This window comes from Pipra filicauda, unplaced genomic scaffold (assembly GCF_003945595.2).
Source record: "Pipra filicauda isolate LSUMZ 115617 unplaced genomic scaffold, ASM394559v2 scaffold826_size71731_pilon, whole genome shotgun sequence".
Taxonomy (NCBI): domain Eukaryota; kingdom Metazoa; phylum Chordata; class Aves; order Passeriformes; family Pipridae; genus Pipra; species Pipra filicauda.
The window spans coordinates 43,298-63,013 of record NW_024105005.1 but is presented as its reverse complement, the minus strand read 5'-3'; the positions used below and the strand labels follow the sequence as shown (position 1 = coordinate 63,013).

The window sequence follows — 19,716 nt, the reverse complement described above, 5'->3', positions numbered from 1 at the left end:
TTCTCATGTGTTGGAAAAAAACACCCTGAGGCAGCAAATGTCCAACAGCAGCTCCATGCCCCAGTTCCTCCTCCTGGCATTCGCAGACAGGCGGGAGCTGCAGCTCCTGCACTTCTGGCTCTTCCTGGCCATCTCCCTGGCTGCCCTCCTGGCCAACGGCCTCATCCTCAGCGCCGTAGCCTGGGACCACCACCTGCACACCCCCATGGGCTTCTTCCTGCTCAACCTCTCCCTCACAGACCTGGGCTGCATCTGCACCACTGTCCCCAAAGCCATGCACAATTCCCTCCATAACACCACAACCATCTCCTACATGGGATGTGCTGCACAGTTCTTTTTCTTTTATTTCTTCATCTCAGCAGAGTTTTCCCTCCTCACCATCATGTGCTACGACCGCTACGTTGCCATCTGCAAACCCCTGCACTACGGGACCTCCTGGGCAGCAGAGCTTTGTGACAATGGCAGCAGCTGCATGGGCCACTGGGGCTTTATCAATGCTTGCTGCACACAAGGCCAAACATTTTCCCTGCCCCTGTGCCAGGGCAATGCCCTGGGCCAGTTCTTCTGTGAACTCCCACACATCCTCAAGCTCTCCTGCTCACACTCAGGCTACCTCAGGGAAATTGGGCTCATTGGGGTTACTGTCTGTTTAGTGTTCAGTTGTTTCATTTTCATTGTTTTCTCCTATGTGCAGATCTTCAGGGCTGTGCTGAGGATCCCCTCTCAGCAGGGACGGCACAAAGCCTTTTCCACGTGCCTCCCTCACCTGGCTGTGGTCTCAATCTTTGTCAGCACTGGCGCATTTGCCCACCTGAAGCCCCCCTCCATCTCCTCTCCATCCCTGGACCTGGCCCTGTCAGTTCTGTATTCAGTATTACCTCCAGCACTGAATCCCCTCATCTATAGCCTGAAGAACCAGGAGCTCAAGGATGCCCTGAGAAAAATGATGACTGGATGCTTTTCAAGAGCAATAACCTGCCTCTTTTCTTCTGCACAACACTCATTGTGTAACCCTTTACTGGCCCAGCCTGCTTTCTAAAGCTTTTGAGAGTGGTGGTGGGGGCCGTTTCCTACATTTTTTCCTCTTTTAATGTTGTTAACACAGAAATTTATTCTTCATCTCATACCTAATTCACTCTCTACCTCTTTGTTTTGACCCACAATTGTGTAAATGTGGAATCATTCTCTGTGTGCATTTAAAGAAAATAAAAGTTTCTGCAGCAATTTCTTTGTCAAACATCCTGCCTTTGTTATTCTGTACATGAGGAATCACAATCTCTGAGTAGAATAAAGGACTTGAATTCTTTTTTCCAGATTCTCCCTCCAACAACTTCCCTGAAGCTGGAGGGCAGTGTCTGTGTGCAGAGGTGAAGGGGTAAAGAGTCCTGGTACAGCAGCACTGCCAGGGAGCAGCAGCTCTTGGCCTTTTCAGAGATGCTCTTTTCCCACTGCCTCCCTCTCCTTTCTGCTCCTTGCCCAAGGCCTGAGTGCTCTGGCAGCTCAGTCCCTGCTGTGTGTCAGTCCTGTGACCATGGGCAGAGACAGGCCCTGGGCATTTCTGGGACTGAGCTGTGCTCTTTAACATCATTTCCATCAGGAAAGGGGATCCCCCTGGGCAGTTCCTGAAGACTTTGTTCTTTTTGAAAGGTTGGTGTAAAGAACAAGGCCAAGGAATATGCTCCCTAAAGTCTCATTGCTTTGCTTGTTTCCCCAGTCTCATTGCTTTGCTCTGTACCAGAGCCAGGGGTGGGCTTTCCAAGAGGGTGTCCTGAAGAACTCTCCAGCCCACAGGCTGCATGGAGTGGAGCCCTACCCTGCCCTTTGTGCCATTGGAAACAGCCCATGGTCCTGCCCAGCCTTGTTCTTGGCTACTGAGCCTTCCAGGACTATGGCAGAGGGTGGAGAGGAGTGATCCCCATCCTGCTGGGTCTGCTCCCCACCCTGACCAGCATGGCCAGTGCAGGGTCAGCCCAGGGTGCCACAGCCCCTCCCTGTGCAGAGCAGCACCTCCAGCTCAGGGCCCTGCAGGGATCCCAGGCTGGGATCTGCAACTGGCCAAGGCAACCTGGACACACTGACCTGGGCAAAGGGATGTCCCTGCAGAAGAGCAAAGGAGCATTTCTGGGCCTGCAGAGAGGAATCCCTGACACAGAGAAACCTCTTTCTGCAGCCCCCCTGGGGACAGGCTGCTCTGTCCCTGGGCCAGGACTCTGGGCTGGGCTGGGCAGAGGGGCTGGCACTGAGGGGCACAGTCAGGCTGTGCTGGGCATCTCCTGGAGGTGACACCAGGGCTCCTGCAGTTTCCCTGACCTCCATTTCCTCCTGCCATGCTGAGTGTCCAGCCCCTGAGCTGATGGGGATGCTGAGACTCCTCTCTGTGCCCCAGGAGCTGCTGTGCCCTTCAGAGGGGCTGGGGCTGTGGGGGGAGTGCCCAGAGCTCTGCAGCACCCTGGGCTGGGCACTGCTGTGGGGCCAGACCAGACTGGGCTGCTCCACCCGTTGACCTCTATAATGAAATCACTTCTAATTTTCTCCTGAAGAACCATGAGAATATGTGTTGTGTCCTGAGGACTAATCTGGAACTGTGGGATAATAGAAAAGGTTTTGGTGTCAGGGATATTGAGAAGGCTGGGCAGTGTCACTGGGAGACCTCTCCCAAACCCTTGGAAAGGCCAGAGCCATCCCAGAGCTTCCTGGGGCCTTGGGAAAGGCAGACATGGAACCAGTCTGCAAACAGGGCAGCAAGGAGGGTTGGCAGAGTTCCAGACTGCTCAGACTCAGCAGGGAAGGGGATAGGGCAAGTCCTCCTGCAGCCGTTGCCAGGCATGGGAAGGACAAGGCAGGGATTGCAGAACCCCTGTGGGAGGGAAAGGAATGGAATGTTGTGTGTCCAGACTTCAGCAAGGCCTTTGACATGGTCTCCTTTGGTCTCCTTAGAGCCAGACTGGTGACAGCTGGACTGGACAAGTGAAACATGTGGTGAGTGGGAAGTTGAATGACTGATGAGGGTCAAAAGTCATGGTACAAAGTCCTCTTGGCAGCAACTCCCAGGTGACATCCATCAGGGACCAGCCCTTGACCATTCCTATGGAACATCTTTATTATGTCTCTGGGTGATGGGATGAAATGCACTTTCCACTCCTTTGTGGATGATGCCAAGTTGCAGCGAGTCTGTGAGAAACCTCCTCTAGTTAATGGTGACTTGGACAAAAAATGTGGTCAAGATGACTGAGTTGGATAAACTTGTCCTGCCATCAGGTGCCCAGCAAGGCCCAAGACAATGAAGAAAAAACTCATGGGTCAGAGGAAAGGAAAATCAAAAGGAGGGAAAAAGACCAAACACAACCAACCCAAACCCAAACAAACACAGAATGACAGAATATGCTGAGGTGGGAGGGACCCACAAAGATCATCCAGTCCAACTCAACTCATCCAGTCCATTGCCATCTGCCCCCACCCCAGCAGGCTCTGGAGCAAAGCACAGCTGAGGTCCAGCCCAGCTCTGCTCTGACACAAAGAACCTGCAGTCAGGGACAGGAAGAGGACAAAGTCTTGTTTAACCAGCCTGAGGAATAATGGGCTCAATGACCTCCTCTATTCCTGGGCACTTGAATGACCCTGTGGATCAGGTTTGGTAGCAGGGAGGGGGCTGCAGGTTTCCCTTAGGGAAGAGGAGATCAGGAGTTGACTCTGTCAGAGAGAGCCAGTTTCAGGTGGCTCCAAAATGGACCAGCCAGTGCCCAAAGCTGAGCCAAAAAGCAATTCCAGAGGCACCTCTGTGATAACCCTTTGGAGAAAGGATAAAAGCCAGGGTGCTGTAACCCAGAGAGGAGTGAGAGAAATGTGGGAGAAACAACCCTGCAGGCACCAAGGGGAGTGGAGAAGAAGGAGGAGTGAGAGAGCCTTGGTGGGCACCTGGCAGCCAAAAGCCAACCCCCAGCCCTGAGAGCCACAGCTCAGCCCAGCACAAAAGCTCCTTTAGGTCTGGAGGTTCTTTGCAGCAGCTTCTTAGCAGAGCTGCCAGCTGGGCCATCAAAGGGGATGCTCAGCTGGGTCTGAAACCTGTGTGATCCTTGTCGGCCTTGGCTCTGTAGGAAAGAACTATAGAATCCGAAATAGTTTGAGTCAGATGGGACCTTTATAGGTCATCTAGTCCAACCCCCATGCAATGAACAGGGACATGTTCAACTAGATCAGGTTGCTCAGAGCCCTTTCTAACCTGGCCTTGAATGTTTCCAAGGGTGGGGCTTCTATGACCTCTCTGGGTGATCCGTGTCAGTGTTTCACCACCCTCAGTGTAAAAAATTTCTTCTTTATACCTAGTTCCAATCTGCTCTTTTTAGTTGAAAACCATTATCACTTGTCTTATTACAACTAAGTCTGTCCCCATCCTTCTTATAGGTATGATCTCAGGAGCTCCTGACAAGCCTTGACCAAACCAGCTGAGCAATGAAGACCCCCTGGACTGGACCAGGGATGTGGTGAAGTGTCCCTGGACTGGACCAGGTGCTCCTGAATGACAAAGGTGGGAACAATCCCAGGTGGAACAGTTGGGGAACACAGGATAATCAGTCATCCCATGAAAGCCTTGGAAAATTCCCTGACTGAATCACAGCCCTAATGGAACAGTTTGGATACAATTCCCAAATAGTTTGGAAACTCCAGTCATTCCTGACACCAGGATGGAAATTCAGCAGATCACTAAAGCCAGTCCCCTTGTGAGCCCACACCCAGCGGGGCTGAGGGAGGCCCTGGCAGCTCCCCAGCACCTCCCTCTCAGTGGGACACCTCTGGCAGCCTCTCCCAGCTCGGGAACCCTCCAGTTTCCAACACTCCAAAGACCCTCACTGGTGCCCAGGACAATTCTGATCCCACTCAACAAACACTCCTCCAGCTGGGACCCTTGTCTGTTGGCAAACACAAAGGGATTTGTGGGAGTGTTTCCCTGACAACAAGGAGAATTTGGGAGAGGGACCTTTCCACAGCCAGCTCTTGATGTGTCCACACATCTCTGCCTGGGTGTGGGTGTGAATTGACTGTGGTGGGAATGTTGTTATTGGGAATCTCTAATTCAGTCACTGTTAAAATTGTGGCAAATCCTATTGAATCACTTGAAAACTGCTCAACTGGTCAATGATTAAGTGCTATTAAACTCTTTTGCACCCTGACCTTCTTGCAACCCAAGGCTCTGTGTAAATCATTCTCTTTCATCAAAAAATATATATTTTTCATGACTTCCACTTTAAAATCTTCCTCCTTAGCTAAACTACAAAACAACTCCAATTAGCTGTAGAAGTCTTGAAGACAATTAAAGAAAGAAAAATAATTTGTTTGTCAGTGTTTTAATGGGTCCCACAGTGTGTTTGGAGTTGCATCAGCTGTCAGTCCAAGATGGGCCATGTCAGAACTGGTGAGGTTGGGAGGTGAGGAGCAAGGTTGATCATCCAGGGTCAGTTGGATCTCCTGAGGAGACACTCAGCATCAAGATCACTTGGAAAACACCTATATCACCTCTTCTCTGAATTAAAAAATAGCCACATTGAATTAAAACAAAAAAAGTACAAATTTTGAAGACTTGTTTTGAAATTGCCTTGAAGACAATTAAAGGAAGACAAAGAGATCCTGAGGGATTTCTGGAATTTAATGAGCCCCACGGTGTGTTTGCAGCCCAGCCCATGATCCTGAGGTACTGAGAGAAGATTGAAGCAGCTGCTGAAGAAGTCAGAAGCCAAACTTCAAGTCTTTTGAAGCATTGCTGGGCCCCACTGAGGGCAGGCACTGCCAAAGCCTCCCCAGGGACTCCTTGGAGCAGCTCCTTGGAGGCCAGGAGTGCAGGCAGACAAAGGCTCTGGGCAGGCCCCTGCAATGCTGAGCAAAGCCTGCCTTGGTTTTGTGGAGCACAAAGGCCAAGGCCTGAGCCCCAGGCCCTGGCCCAGCAGATCCTGTCCCTCCCGGCTGGCTCAGGGCTGTTTGGGGGGCACTGGGATGGGAGGGGGAGGAACAACAAAGGCCAAAACTGGGCAACCCCTGCCAGGCTCCTGAGGGAGGGGCAAGGCAGAACCCAAGGGCAGAACCTGCCAGGAAAGTTGGTTGTGGTGGCCTGAGTGGCAGAGGCAGCTGCCAGAGGCAAGGGGACAAAGGCCTGGGTGCCTTTGGGCCTTGCAGCCCTGCCAGAGCCCTTGGCCATCTCTCCTGCAGGCTGTCCTGCCCTGGCCCTGCTGCTGCTCTGGCCTTGCAGGCTGCACACACCCCTCCTGCTTTCCCACCCCCTCCCAGCAGCATTTCTAGACCCTCCCTGATGGCTCTGCACCAGCTCTGGCTGTTCCCTGGAACACAAAGCCATGGGCTGATCCTGACTCCCTCTGGGTGACCTCTTGCACCACAAGGGTCACCATGGAGTGACATTTCTTTTTCCTCACCTTCAGTCTGAATCTTCAGTGCTGCTCTTTGTGGTGATTTCATTCTATTTCCAATATGGAGAAAAGCTCCATCCTGTCAGATCTCCTCTAGACCCTCTCCAGTTCTTCCTCATTCCTCCAGAATGGGGAACCTCACAGACAGACGGACCAGTCCAGATGTGGTGACCCCAGGACTGAGTCCGGGAGGTGACAACTCCCTTGTCTGAGTGCCCACACTCCCCCCAAGGCAGCCCCATGATCAGTTGGCCTTAAATCAAGGGACCATTCTGATTCTTTGTAATGTCACGGAATCAAGTGGCACCGTGACACTGCAGGGCCTCATGGAACCAAAGGAATGCAGGGACACTGTGGAATCTCATGGAACCAAGGGACCATTGTGACATGTGGGGTCTGTTTGGAACAAAAGGAACCCTGAAATATCTCAGAGCCTCCTGGAACCAAGGGGCCACTGTGCCTCCCCAGAACTCCATGGAATCAAGCAGAGCCGCTGCCTCCCCCCCACTGCCCCGCTTGGACACCTCTGGAGTCAGCGTGTTCTTGGGCAGCACAGCTGATCTCAGACCAGAGAGTTTCCCGCATTTGCTTTGCCCCCTCTCTCCCCTGGTTTTGTTTTTTGTTCTTTGTTCATTCAGGGGAAAAGGGGGAAGGGAGGCACGTGTTGATCCCTGTTCTCACCTGTTTACAAAAGGGAGTTGGGGCAGGAGCAGAGAGAGGAGACAATTTGAACTCTTCTGTTGGTATTGCTGGTTTTGCTGCTCTATTTCTTGTCAGCAAACTCTTATTTTTTTACTTATACCTCCTTGTATTTTGTCTCCCTGTAGTGGTGGGGAATAAAAGGGGAGTGAGTTATTTTATTGGAGTTCCCACCCCAATATGTGTTTTTAAACCAGGACAGGTTGCTCAAGGGCTCCCTAAAATTTGGCATCGTTCACAAAGGACTTGAAAATACATTTTGTCCCATTGTACAGAGAGATAATAAAGATGTTCTCTAGTGGTGTTCAAGGGCTGGTCACTGAGGGATTTCACCAGGAAGTTGCTGCCAAGAGGACTTTGTACCATGGATTTTATTTGACCCTCTTCATTCAGCCAGCTTCCCACCCACCACATCTTCCACTTCTTCAGTCCAGCTCTCACCAGTCTGGCCATAAAGAGACCACAGCAGACCATGTCAAGGGCCTTGATAAAGTCTGGGCACACAACATCCTCTTCTATTCCCTCCCACAGGGGTTCTGCAATCCCTGCCTTGTCCTTCCCATGCCTGGGAATGGCTGCAGGAGGACTTGCCCTATCCCCTTCCCTGCTGAGCCTGAGCAGTCTGGAACTCTGCCAACCCTCCTTGCTGCCCTGTTGGCAGACTGGTTCCATGTCTGCCTTTGCCAAGGCCCCAGGAAGCTCTGGGATGGCTCTGGCCTTTCCAAGGGTTTGGAAGAGTCTCTCAGTGACACTGCCCAGCCTTCTCAATAGCCCTGACACCAAAACCTTTTCCATAGCCCACAGTTCCAGAGGAGTGCCCAGGACACAACACAGGTTGTCCTGGTGATTCTGGACAATGAGAAGGGATTTCTTCCTCGAGGCCAACCCCTCCAATTGGATTTGAGTGCAGCTGAAAGGTTTCCTCAGCATTTTCCCCAGTGCCTCCCTGCCCTGAAGGTTTGTGGCCATCAGGCTGGAGCTGAGGGGGTTGGGCAGGTGCCTGAGGAGGGGGTAGAACAAGGGCTGTGTCCAACTGTGCCAGGAGGGCTGTGCTGGGCAAGGATGAGGAGGCTGCAGAAAACAGTGGCACTGGGGAGGGGAGAGGAGCAGGTGGAGAGACCTTGTGCCTGCCCACGCTGGGCAGGAGCTGCCCCAGGATGGCAGCTCTGAAGCACTCCCAGGATGTCCCTGTGAACAGGAGGGGAAGACTGGATCTGAAAATGAAACCTGGAAAGCAGAGAGCAGGAGTGTCATGGGGACACTGCAGGAGAGTTCCAGCCCTGGAGCAAGGTGACAGAAGAAGTGACCCAGTCCATGCCCTGCCCACAGAAGATCCCACAGCATCCTGGAGATGCAGGAAGGGAGCCCAACTCTGCTTCACAAGTTCCCAGGGCCTGTCCCTACCTGTGCTCCAAGGGCTTCCAGCCCACAGGACTGTGCTCAGAGAGCACTCAGGCCTTACAGTGAGAAAGGGGCTCAGGAGGACAGTGTGGAAGTGGCAAGAGAGCAGCTCTGCAAAGACCAAGCACTGCTGCTCCCTGGCAGTGCTGCTGGGCTGGGATTATTGTCCCCCTCCTGTTGCAAATAAACCCTGTCCTGCAGTGTGTTGTCCTTTGGGAACATCTGAGAAGAAGGGTCTTGGACAAAGAAGGCACTGCAGGGTCCTTTATTTTGTTTAAATACTCAGAGAGTGCAATTCATTATTTATACATCTCTGGGTCAAATTCAATGGGTAGATACTGAATTAGAAGGCAGATGCATAATAATATTTAATTGTACAGAAATTTATTGCAAGAACAATCTGATGACCGCCACCAAAAACCTGAGCATGAAGGCCGGGCCATTAAGAAGTCCCATTCTGAATGCTACACACCAGAAAACAGGCACTTTATTGCTCCTGAAAAGCATCCAGTCATCATTTTTCTCAGGGCATCCTTGAGTTCCTGGTTCCTGAGGCTGTAGATGAGGGGGTTCAGTGCTGGAGGCACAACCGAGTACAGAACTGATAGTGCCAGATCCAGGTATGGGGAGGAGATGGAGGGGGGCTTCAGGTAGGCAAATGTGCCAGTGCTGACAAAGAGGGAGACCACGGCCAGGTGAGGGAGGCACGTGGAAAAGGCTTTGTGCCGTCCCTGCTGAGAGGGGATCCTCAGCACAGCCCTGAAGATCTGCACATAGGAGAAAACAATGAAAACAAAACAGCCAAGTGTTGAACTGGCAGTAACCACAAGAAGTCCAATTTCCCTGATGTAGCCTGAGTGTGAGCAGGAGAGCTTGAGGATGTGTGGGATTTCACAGAAGAACTGGCCCAGGGCATTGCCCTGGCACAGGGGCAGGGAAAATGTATTGGCTGTGTGCAGCAGAGCATTGAGAAAGCCAGTGGCCCAGGCAGCTGCTGCCATGTGGGCACAAGCTCTGCTGCCCAGGAGGGTCCCGTAGTGCAGGGGTTTGCAGATGGCAACGTAGCGGTCGTAGCACATGATGGTGAGGAGATAAAACTCTGCTGAGATGAAGAAGACAAAGAAAAAGAGCTGTGCAGCACATCCCATGTAGGAGATGGTTGTGGTGTTATGGAGGGAATTGTGCATGGCTTTGGGGACAGTGGTGCAGATGCAGCCCAGGTCTGTGAGGGAGAGGTTGAGCAGGAAGAAGCCCATGGGGGTGTGCAGGTGGTGGTCCCAGGCTACGGCGCTGAGGATGAGGCCGTTGGCCAGGAGGGCAGCCAGGGAGATGGCCAGGAAGAGCCAGAAGTGCAGGAGCTGCAGCTCCCGCCTGTCTGCAAATGCCAGGAGGAGGAACTGGGTGAGGGAGCTGGGCATGGAGCTGCTGTTGACATTTACTCCTTCCTCAGAGTATTTTGATCTGTTGAGGAGGAAAAGTCACTGCTGAGTTAGACCAGGCTTCTGCAGCCAAACATTACCCGTCTCAGCCACCCCACTCTCAGGCTCTCTCTCCTCTCTCAGACCTCCCTGCAGCTCCCTCCCCTGAGCTCTGCCTTTTGCTGGCTGAGGGGACCATTGGAAGCAGGAACTCTCTGATGGGCTCCCAAGGCTCTGCTGGGAGAGGGAACTTGGAATGCAGGCTGATCTCAAATTAAATGTAGTCGTGATACATCCAAGAGCTTCTCAGCTTTGCTGTTTGCAATTTGCCCAAATGAAGGACAGAGCTGAGGGAATTCTTTGGATTTGTTCACCCACTTGCACCTGCCACACTTAGGAGTGGTTGTGGAGGTTTGAAATCCCTGACATTTCTATTGCACTGCAGGTCAAGTCTTGTGGGTTCTAAAGGGGCACAGGGAAGGTCCCTTAGTGCAGAGAGAAGAACTGCTCTGCCCATCAGTCCTGGGCTCAGCTGCCCTGTGCTGGCAGCTTGGAGCTGGAGGAGCATCACACTCAACTGTTCCCCTAATGAGAAACTGCACAGAGATCCAGGAATCCATGTCCAAAGAACAGATTGACACACTGCTCACCTTTTCATCTCTCCCCTCCCAGAGCATTTCCATGGATTTAGCACTGAGGAGTTTTCTCCATGGGGATCCTGTGCAGCACAGAGATCCTATGGCAGAGCTGTGCCCTTCTGGAGGGCACCTGCAGCCCTGCAGGACACCCAGGCAAACAGCTGAAGACCCTGAAGGTGCCTGGAGGGCACTTGGCTCCCACAGACACATCCCAACAGCAGCACCCAAAGGGTTTGTGTCTGGACAGGAATCTGCCACCCTCAAACCCCACAGTGGCTCAGAAAAGCCACTGGTGAGAACAAGGAGAGCCCAGGCAGCAGGGGATGGCAGGGAAATGCCACAGTGCTGCTGCCAAGGGAGGAGGGACACAGAGAGACAGCTGGAAATCAGGGCCTCTGTCCTTGCCTGGGCTCTGGCTGCTGCAGGGCAATGCACAGCCCAGCCCCCGTGGGCCTGAGGGCACAGGCTCTGCTTAGGCTGGGAAAGGAGCCCAGGCAGGAGCTGCTCAGGGAAGGGGTCTGTGCCACAGGGACAGCAGGGAGGGGCCCCCATCCCCCTGCCCAGCCCTTGTGGCAGCAGCTGCCTCTCCCTGCCTGCCTGTCTCTGGGTGAGGAGCTGTTCCTGCCAGCAGCCCCTGCCTGTGCCCAGCTCAGCTCCCTGCCAGTGCTGCCAGAGCCATGCCCAGCCCAGTGCCCAGGGGCAGCTCTGCCTGGGCAGGGGCTGCAGAGCAGATCCCAGACAGCCTGCGGTGGCTGGGAAGGGGGAGGTGTTCTGGGGGGATGTGCTTCCTGAGAAGGGCCCCTGGAAATGGAGGAGGTGGAGCTGAAGCTGTGAGGAGCCCTGACCCTTCAGATGAAGGGCCCTGCCCAGCCCTGCCCTGCCCTGAGAGGTCACTCCTTCCACCCACCCCTTCTCCCCCAGCCCCATGGCTACTCCTTGGCCGGGCTGAGAGCTGACCCTGGCAGGCAGCAGAGTCCCTGCCCCAGCACACAGAGCCCTGGGGGCAGGACCCTGCTCTGCCCCACAGCCCTGGGCACCCCTGGCTGCACTCCCACCTTCCCACCCCACAGCCAGCCCTGCTACAGGGAACCTTCTTGCCCTGGGCCTCTGATGGGGCAGCAGCAAGTCCTGCTCTGCAGCAGCTTCTCCTGCTGCACCCCAGCAAATCCAGCAGAGCCATCCTGACAGCTCCTGCCACTGCTGCCATTTGGCAGCTGGGAGAGGCACTTGCAGGAACTCACCTGCCCTGCTCTGCAGCCAGAGCCTGACCCTGGCAAAGGGCTGGCAAGGTTCCTGCCCTGAGCAGCTCTGCCCTGTCCTCCCAGCCCAGGATCCCTTGAACCTCCTGCTCCCTTCTCCTCTCTGCCCTTGCTGCCTGCAGCTCCTGCCCTGCTCTGCCATATGGCCACTTCCCCTGCACTGCAGCAACTGGGAGAGTCCTGCTGAAAGATCCTAGAAGCTGTGGGATGTGCCAGCTTTAGGAGATGCCTCCAGGAAGGCAAGCTGAACTTTCCTACAGCCAGAGAATTCTTCCTTCAAATCCTGGGAAGGTTTCTCCCATAGTGAGAGCTCAGTCACCTCCCAGCCCAGGCTGCCTCTCATCTCTCTGCCTTCTCTCCTGTGCCCTGGGTGCTGCAGGCAGTGCCCTCAGCCCTTCTGGGCAGTGCAGAAAAGCTGCTCACCAGCAGAGCTGTCTCTTTGAAGCTCTTCTTGCTTGCCAGGAGCTCCCTGTGTGCCAGGAGCCCGGCCCAGCTCAGCAGCACAGCAACAGCCCCAGGCAGCCCTTGCTCTGCCCCTCTGGGCTCCCTCCAGCTGTCCCTGGGGCTCCAGGGGAACCTGCTGGCACACAGCTGAAGGAAATAATGATGTTCTTTCTCTCAGCTGGGCACAGACACTTCTTTCAGCACTGTCATTTCTCCAAACACACACAGAGTTCAAGAGTCCCCTTTTCCTGTCCCATCATTAGGCAGGAAACCCAGACAGTGCCCAGGAGGGATCTCCTTCACCTGCACTGAGGGAAGGGACTCAGCTGAGTCAACAGAGGTGTCTCCTTGTGGCTCTGCAGAGCTGGGGCCACAAGGACACTCAGCTCCCTCCACAACCCCCATGGGCTGGGATTCCTCCTGCCCCACTTCAGTGGGCAAAAAACAGGCACCTGCAGGTGACTCCTTGTCCCAGCTCCCATGGCAATGAATGAAGACCAAAGCCAGGAGTGACCTGCTGGGACACAAAGCCCTGGTTCCTTCTGAGGGGCCAGAGGTGACCGAGATTCCTGCTGGGAACTGCAGGCTCCAATGGAGCAGTTCCTAGGGACAGGGCAGCAGCTGTGGGATCTTCTTGGAGGCTGCTGGGACATTGCTTTGGCCAACTTCAGTGGCAGAAGGTGCCCACATGTAGGACAGGGGAACCTGTCACTGTTCCTTCTGTCCAGGGCAGCCCATGGAGGTGCTCAGGTGACCAAATGGAGTCAGGTGGCACAGGGAGAGAGGTCTCTCTCCTGTTCTTTATCAGGGTATTTTTTCATGTCCTCAGAGTACAATGGCAGTTGTCTCCTGGACATCCCTTCACTGCTGAACCTAATTCAGGGCAGCAGAGCCTGGACTGAACAGCCAAAGAGGGGCCTGTAGTGCCAGGGGAGGTGCCAGGGCTCTGCAGCACAAGTGCAGCAGCTGCCATGGACAGCACAGGGCCTGTGCAGGGACCCCGTCCCCATTCCCAGCAGTTGTGTGACAGGCACCACCCAGGGCTTCTCAGACACATTGGGGGCCACTGGGGCAGGGAGTGAATCCCAGCCCTGCAGGGACACAAAGGCTGTCCCTTCTCTGCCCAGCCAAGGCCGGGCCAGGCACGAGTCCAAATCCCATCAGCCCAGGCTGTCCACACTTGTTTCCTCCCTCTGCTGCTCTTCTCTCCCCCAGCATTTCAGCAGCATGTGCTGATCTTTTCAGGGATCAGGCCTGGGATTTTCCCCCTGGGCCTGAGTCCCAGCACGTCCACCCCCAAGGCCATTGTCAGCAAAGCCTCTGCACACCCCAGCTCTCGGGGCTTTCAGAGCAGCTTTCCCCACTGCAAGTCTGTTCTTACCCCCGGTGCCCCCGCTGAGGGGCTGCAGCCAGACAGGCCCCAATGCCCTGCGTGTGGGGCACAGGCAGCAGGAGCTGCAGCCCCAAGTCTCTCTTCATTCCACTTGCAGGCAATAACAGCCCAGGCCTGCTGAGACAGTTCCCAGGTTGCAGGGCTGTGATGGGTTGGGAGAGAAGGCCAAGGAGACACAGGAGAGAAAGAGCAGGAGAGAGGTGTCCTCAGCAGGAAGGAGCTTCTTGGACCTGTGGAGCTGCTCTAGGGGATGAACAACTTGGGTGAACTTTTGTGGGTGAGGGTGAGAGGAGAGAGTGGTTTTGGTGACCTTGTGGAGTGAGACAAAGAGCCCATTCCAGTTGTCTTTGATAACCCTGGAATTCACTGGAAAGGCACCACGACAGGATGCAAAGGGTCCCAGAGGTTTGTGCAGACAAACCTCTTGGTGAAGACACCCCTTGGCACACAGGCCTTTAGAGCACAGCTGGCAGGTTGGTGGACAAGAGGGAGGCTCATCTGCATCTGCTTCTGTCCAAGAGGAATCAAGAGGTTGCCATAGTAACTGACTGTAGCTATGGGAATATATGCTGGTTGCCATGGTAACTGGCTATAGCAATAAGAATGTATTATGGTTGCCATGGTAACCAACCGTAGTAACAGGAATGTATGCTGGTTGCCATGATAACTGCCCATCTCAATGGAAATGTCTGATGGTTGCCATGGTAACTGACTGTAACAACGGAAATGTATGCTGGTTGCCATGGTAACCGACCATAGCAATGGGAATGTGTGATGATTGCCATGGTAACTGACCATGGGAACAGCAATGTATGATGGTTGCCATGGTATTTGACTGTACCAGTGAGAGGTATGATGGTTGCCATGGTAACTGATAGTAGCAATGAGAATGTATGATGGTTGCCATGATAACCGACTGTACCAGTGGGAAGTATGATGGTTCCTGTGGTAACTGACCATAGTAATGGGAATGTATGCTGGTTGCCATGGTAACTGACTGTAGCAATGGCATTGTATGCTTGTTGCCATGGTAACCGACTATAGGAATGTGACTTTATGATGGTTGCCATGGTAATCGAGATAGCAATGCGAATCTATGATGGTTCCCATGGTAACAAACCGTAGCAATGGAAATGTGTGATGGTTACCATGGTGACTGTAGCAACAGAAATGATTGATGCTTGCCATGGTAACCGACCGTAGCAATGGGAATGTATGATGGTTGCCATGGTAACTGACTGTAGCAACAGGACTGTATGATGGTTGCCACAGTAACTGACCATAGAAATGACAATGTTTTGTGGTTGCCATGGTAATGGACTGTACCAGTGGGAAGTATGTTGTTTGCCATGGGAACTGACAGTAGCAACGAGAATGTATGTTAGTTGCCATGGTAAACAATCATAGCAACGTGACTGTATGATGATTTCCATGGTAACTGGCCATAGCAATGCTAATGTATGATGGTTGCCATGGTAACCGACTGTAGCAAGATGACTGTATGATGGTTGCCATGGTAACTGACCATAGAAACTGGAATTCACATGGTTGTCATGCTAACTGATTGTAGCAACGTGGCTGTATGATGGTTGCCATGGCAACTGATTGTAGCAGTGGACCGTATGATGGTTGCCATGGTAACCAAACACAGCAATGGGGATGTGTGATGGTTGCCATGGTAACCGACCATAGCAAAGGGAATGTATGATGGTTGCCATGGTAACTGACTACAGCCATGGGAATGTGTGATAGGTACCACGGTAACCGACAATAACACTGGGAATGTATGGTGGTTGCCATGGTAACCAACCGTAACAGTTGGAATGTATGGTGGTTGCCATGGTAACTGACCGTAGCAATAGGAATGTATGATGATTGCCTTGGTAACTGACCATAGCAATGGGAATGTATGATGGTTGCCATGGTAACCGACTGTAGGAATGGGAATGTATGATGGTTTCCATGGTAACCGACCGTAGAAATTGGATTTTATGCTGGTTGCCATAGTGACTGACCGTAGCAATGCAGCTGGATGATGGTTGCCATAGTAACTGATAGTAGCAATAGGACTGTATGATGGGTGCCAGGGTAACTGACTGTGGAAATGGCAATGTATGATGTTTGCTATGGTAACTGACAGTAGGAATGGGAATGTATTATGGTTGCCATGGTAACTGACCGTAGCAATGGGAATGTATTATGGGTACCACAATAACTAACTGTAAAAACGGGAATATATGCTGGTTGCCATTGGTAACTGACTGTACCTGTGGGAAGTATGATGGTTGCCATGGTAACCAACTGTAGCAATGAGAATGTATGCTGTTTTCCATGGTAACTGCCCATAACAATGGAAATGTATGCTGGTTGCCATGGTAACCGACCATAGCAATGGGAATGTATGCTGGTTGCCATGGTAACTGAGCATAGTGAGGGGGATGTATGATGGTTGCCATGGTAACCGACCATAGCAATGGGAATGTGTGATGGTTGCCATGGTATTGACTGTGGCAATTGTAATGTATGCCGGTTGCCATGGTAACTGACTGTAGCAGTGGGAAGTATGTTGGTTGCCATGGTAACTGACTGTGGTAACTGGAATTTATGATGGTTGCCATGGTAACTGACCATAGCAACGGGAATGTGCGATGGTTGCCATGGTAGCTGTGTGTAGCAGTGGGAATGTGTGATGTTTGTCATGGTAACAGACCATAGAAATGGGAATGTGTGACGGTTGCCATGGTAACCGATTGTACCAGTGTGAAGTATGATGGTTGGCTGTAGTAACTGACTGTAGAAAAGGGAATGTATGATGGTTACCATGGTAACTGACTGTACCAATGGCAATATATGATGGTTGCCGTGGTAACTTACCATGCCAATGAGAATGTATGCTGATTGCCATGGTAACCAACCATACCAGCGGGAAAGTATGGTCGTTGCCACGGTAACTGACTGTAGGAATGGGAATGTCTGATGGTTGCCTTGGTAACTGACCTTAGCAATGGGAATGTACGGTAGTTGCTGTGGTAACTGACCGTGGCAATGAGAATATATGCTGTTTGCCATGGTAACTGACCATAACAGTGGGAATGTATGATGGTTGCCATGGTAACTGACCATATCAATGCGACTGTATGATGGTTTCCATGGCAACTCACCATAGCAATGGGAATGTATGATGATTGCCATGGTCACTGACCATAGCAATTGTAATGTATGCTGGTTGCCATGGTAACTGACTGTACCAGTGGGAAGTATTATGGTTACCATGGTAACTGACCATAGCAGTGAGAAGTATGCTGTTTGCCACAGTAAATGACTGTAGCAATGGGAATGTATTATGGTTGCCATGGTAACCGACCATAGCAATGACAATGTATTACGGTTGCCATGGTAACTGACGGTGGCAATGAGAATTTATTCTATTTGCCATGGTAACTGACCATAGCAATGAGAATGTATGCTGGTTGTCATGGCAACTGTGATTTACTTAGACTATGAGCACGATATTTTCATCTGCAAAAACATTAGTGAGTGTCCAGAAATCTCTCAAGATGGGCTTTAAATGTCTCAAGCACATGAGCACTAGAGAGGGGCTGAGGAGCTGTGGCCTCACTGGTGTGGAGACTGAGGACAGCACAGGACAGCCCTCAGAGGGCTTGAAAAGAGGATTTAGAGATGGTGGATCCTTCTGTCAGAGCAGAAAGGAGCATGAGAAAGAAAGAATTAATGCCAAGTGCAGCTGGGGAGGTCCCGAGTGGACGTGAGGAAAAAGGAATTTCACTCCATGGAAAACACTGGGCTGCAACACGTCAGCCAGGAGGAGTCTGGATGAGCCCAAGGCTTTGTGTGTGCAGGAAGAGCCAGGGAGGACGCAGAGATGTCAGTGCAGGAAGGTGCCAGCCAGGTGGGGCAGCCGGGGGGATGACGACAGCCTGCAGGGAAAGGGGCAGGGCATGGACACCGTAGGACAGCCTGGGCTGGAGAGGAGACAGGGATGGGGAGAAGCTGAAAGGCCCTGACACAGCCACCTTCTGCAGGCCTTTGGCCAGGGCTGCTGTCTGTGCCCCTGATGCCAGGAGGAGGGGAGTGCCCCTTGCAGCCCTGGGGCCTCATGGCCTCCTTGTCCCTGCTCAGCAGCCTGGCAGGTGCCACCCCATGGTCCTGCCCTTGGCATTGCACATCCCACATCCCAGTGCCCCAGGAAGAGCCCTGAGGAATGAGGCAGGGACAGGATCTGCCTTCCCAGGGGATGGGGGTCAGGGGTCCCTTGCTTGTCCATCCTTGTCATCACTGTCTGCAGATTTCTGCTCTATCTGGAACCCAGGGACACATTCTCAGTTGTGTCCCTCAATGAAACTAATTAGCATTACAAGAAACTTTAGTGTTTCAATCTCATTTTGCCTTCTTGAAAAGTTGTTTGAACTTCCTCTCAGGGACTGAGTCTCATGTAAACAACATCAACCCCCTGAGGGTCATGAAATGCCTGGGGCTGTTGCTGTGCTGCTGAGCTGGGCTGGGCTCCTGGCACACAGGGAGCTCCTGGCAACAAAGAAGAGCTTCAAAGAGACAGCTCTGCTGGTGAGCAGCTCCTCTGCACAGCCCAGCAGGGCTGAGGGCACTGCCAGGCCAGCTCAGGGACACCAGCAGGGCACAGACAGAGCTTCAAGGGGCTCAGCACTGGCAGGAGGGCTGAGAGCTCCCTGCAGGAGAAATCTTGGCAGGGCTGCACATGGTGAGTCTGTGGCTGCAGGGCAGTGCAGGGGCAGCTCCTGGAGGCATCTCCTAAAGCTGGCCCAGCCCCAGCTGATGGGATGGGTGAGCAGGGGCTGTTTTGGGGCACTTTGGAAGAGCTGTGAAGCCGGGGGTGCAGGCAGGGGTGCCCAGGGCTGTGGGGCAGAGCAGGGTCCTGCAGCCCAGGGTGCTGTGCTGGGCAGGGACTCTGCTGCCTGCCAGGGGCAGCTCTCAGCCGGCCCGGGGAGCTGCTGTCAGGGCTGGGGCAGAAGGGCTGTGGGCAAGGAGAAAACTTGGCAGGGGAGGGAGGATCTTTTCCATGTCTTGCTGTTTCAGGGTCAGACCTGCTCACAGCTCCAGATCACTACACCATATTTAATGGAGAATTTTTTGCAAAGCTCACAAAAGACAGGGGCTACAGGAAAGGAATTAGTCCTGCTGGTAGTTTCCTGCTTAGGCATTGTAGCATAGACATTGTTCTCTCAGGTCAGGAAGCTGCACTGAAATTCCAACTCTTTTACTCTCAGAGGTGAATATTTCAGGCAGTCTCAGAAATGAGCACAGGATCCTGGGCAGTGCTGAACCTTCCCTTGGGGGTAGGCACTCTCCTGTCCCAGCCCTTGGCTTCTCTGCAGGAGGGCTCCTGTCCTGCTCTGTCCAGCACAGCTGCACCTCTGGGCTGGCACAGGGGGCACTTCCCAGAGCTGCCCTTTCAAGCAGCACTGCCCTGCTCTCAACACAGATCTTGGTGGGGTTTTTAAAGATGAATCTGTGTGTGAAGTCATCTTCAAGGCAGCCCAAGGGAAAGTGCAGGGCAGATGAGAAACAGGCTGAGAGGCACTGCAGCTCTCCTGGCTCTGCAATAAGCAACGGAGAGCTCAGCCCTTCTGCCTGTCCTGTCTCAACACTCTTCAGATTTGTCATCAGAAAAATTTGCCCTAAGAAAACACCCCTCAGGTTTTATCATTGTAAATAAAAAACTCAGTTTAAAATATTTTAAGGGTACACTGTGCCTCTTTCCTGCAGCCCAAATTTCTCCAAGAAAACAGTACAGGAATTTAACTTTTCCATCAAAGGTGGGTTCCATGTGACATTTCCTGTGATCATGAGAGCTGTCCCAAACCAGCTCCATGTCTGCACTGCAGCAGAGCAAAGCTGAGTCCTCGGCAGCACATGGGCAGAGCTCCTGCTCTTCACAGCAGCCTCAGCCAACATAAACCAGGAAAAGGAAATAAATTTATTTTTGGTAGGTTTTCTATTCAAAACTGGAGTGGCTTTGCTCAGCGAGGTCTGTCTTAATTGTTCCACATCTCT

At 52.8% G+C, this 19,716-nt stretch overlaps 2 protein-coding genes across 2 annotated transcripts; one reads left to right on the top strand and one right to left on the bottom strand.

The window, feature by feature from the left end:
* The first annotated feature begins 382 nt into the window (after positions 1–382).
* On the top strand, positions 383–1,039 carry LOC120325098 (olfactory receptor 14J1-like). Its single transcript, XM_039390467.1, has one exon. It carries the CDS (start codon positions 383–385, stop codon positions 1,037–1,039), a length of 657 nt encoding a protein of 218 aa, XP_039246401.1.
* An 8,034-nt stretch (positions 1,040–9,073) lies between these two features.
* LOC120325099 (olfactory receptor 14J1-like) lies at positions 9,074–9,562 on the bottom strand (the record flags this gene model as incomplete). The annotated part of the gene is made up of 1 exon (XM_039390468.1): positions 9,074–9,562. A coding segment is annotated over one exon (489 nt), but the record flags the coding sequence as incomplete, so codon positions are not given.
* Between the last annotated feature and the right edge of the window lie 10,154 nt (positions 9,563–19,716).

Bases quoted from the DNA above. Each gene is read 5' to 3' on its own strand.
- LOC120325098 (XM_039390467.1), top strand. From the start codon at position 383: ATGTGCTACGACCGCTACGTTGCCATCTGCAAACCCCTGCACTACGGG.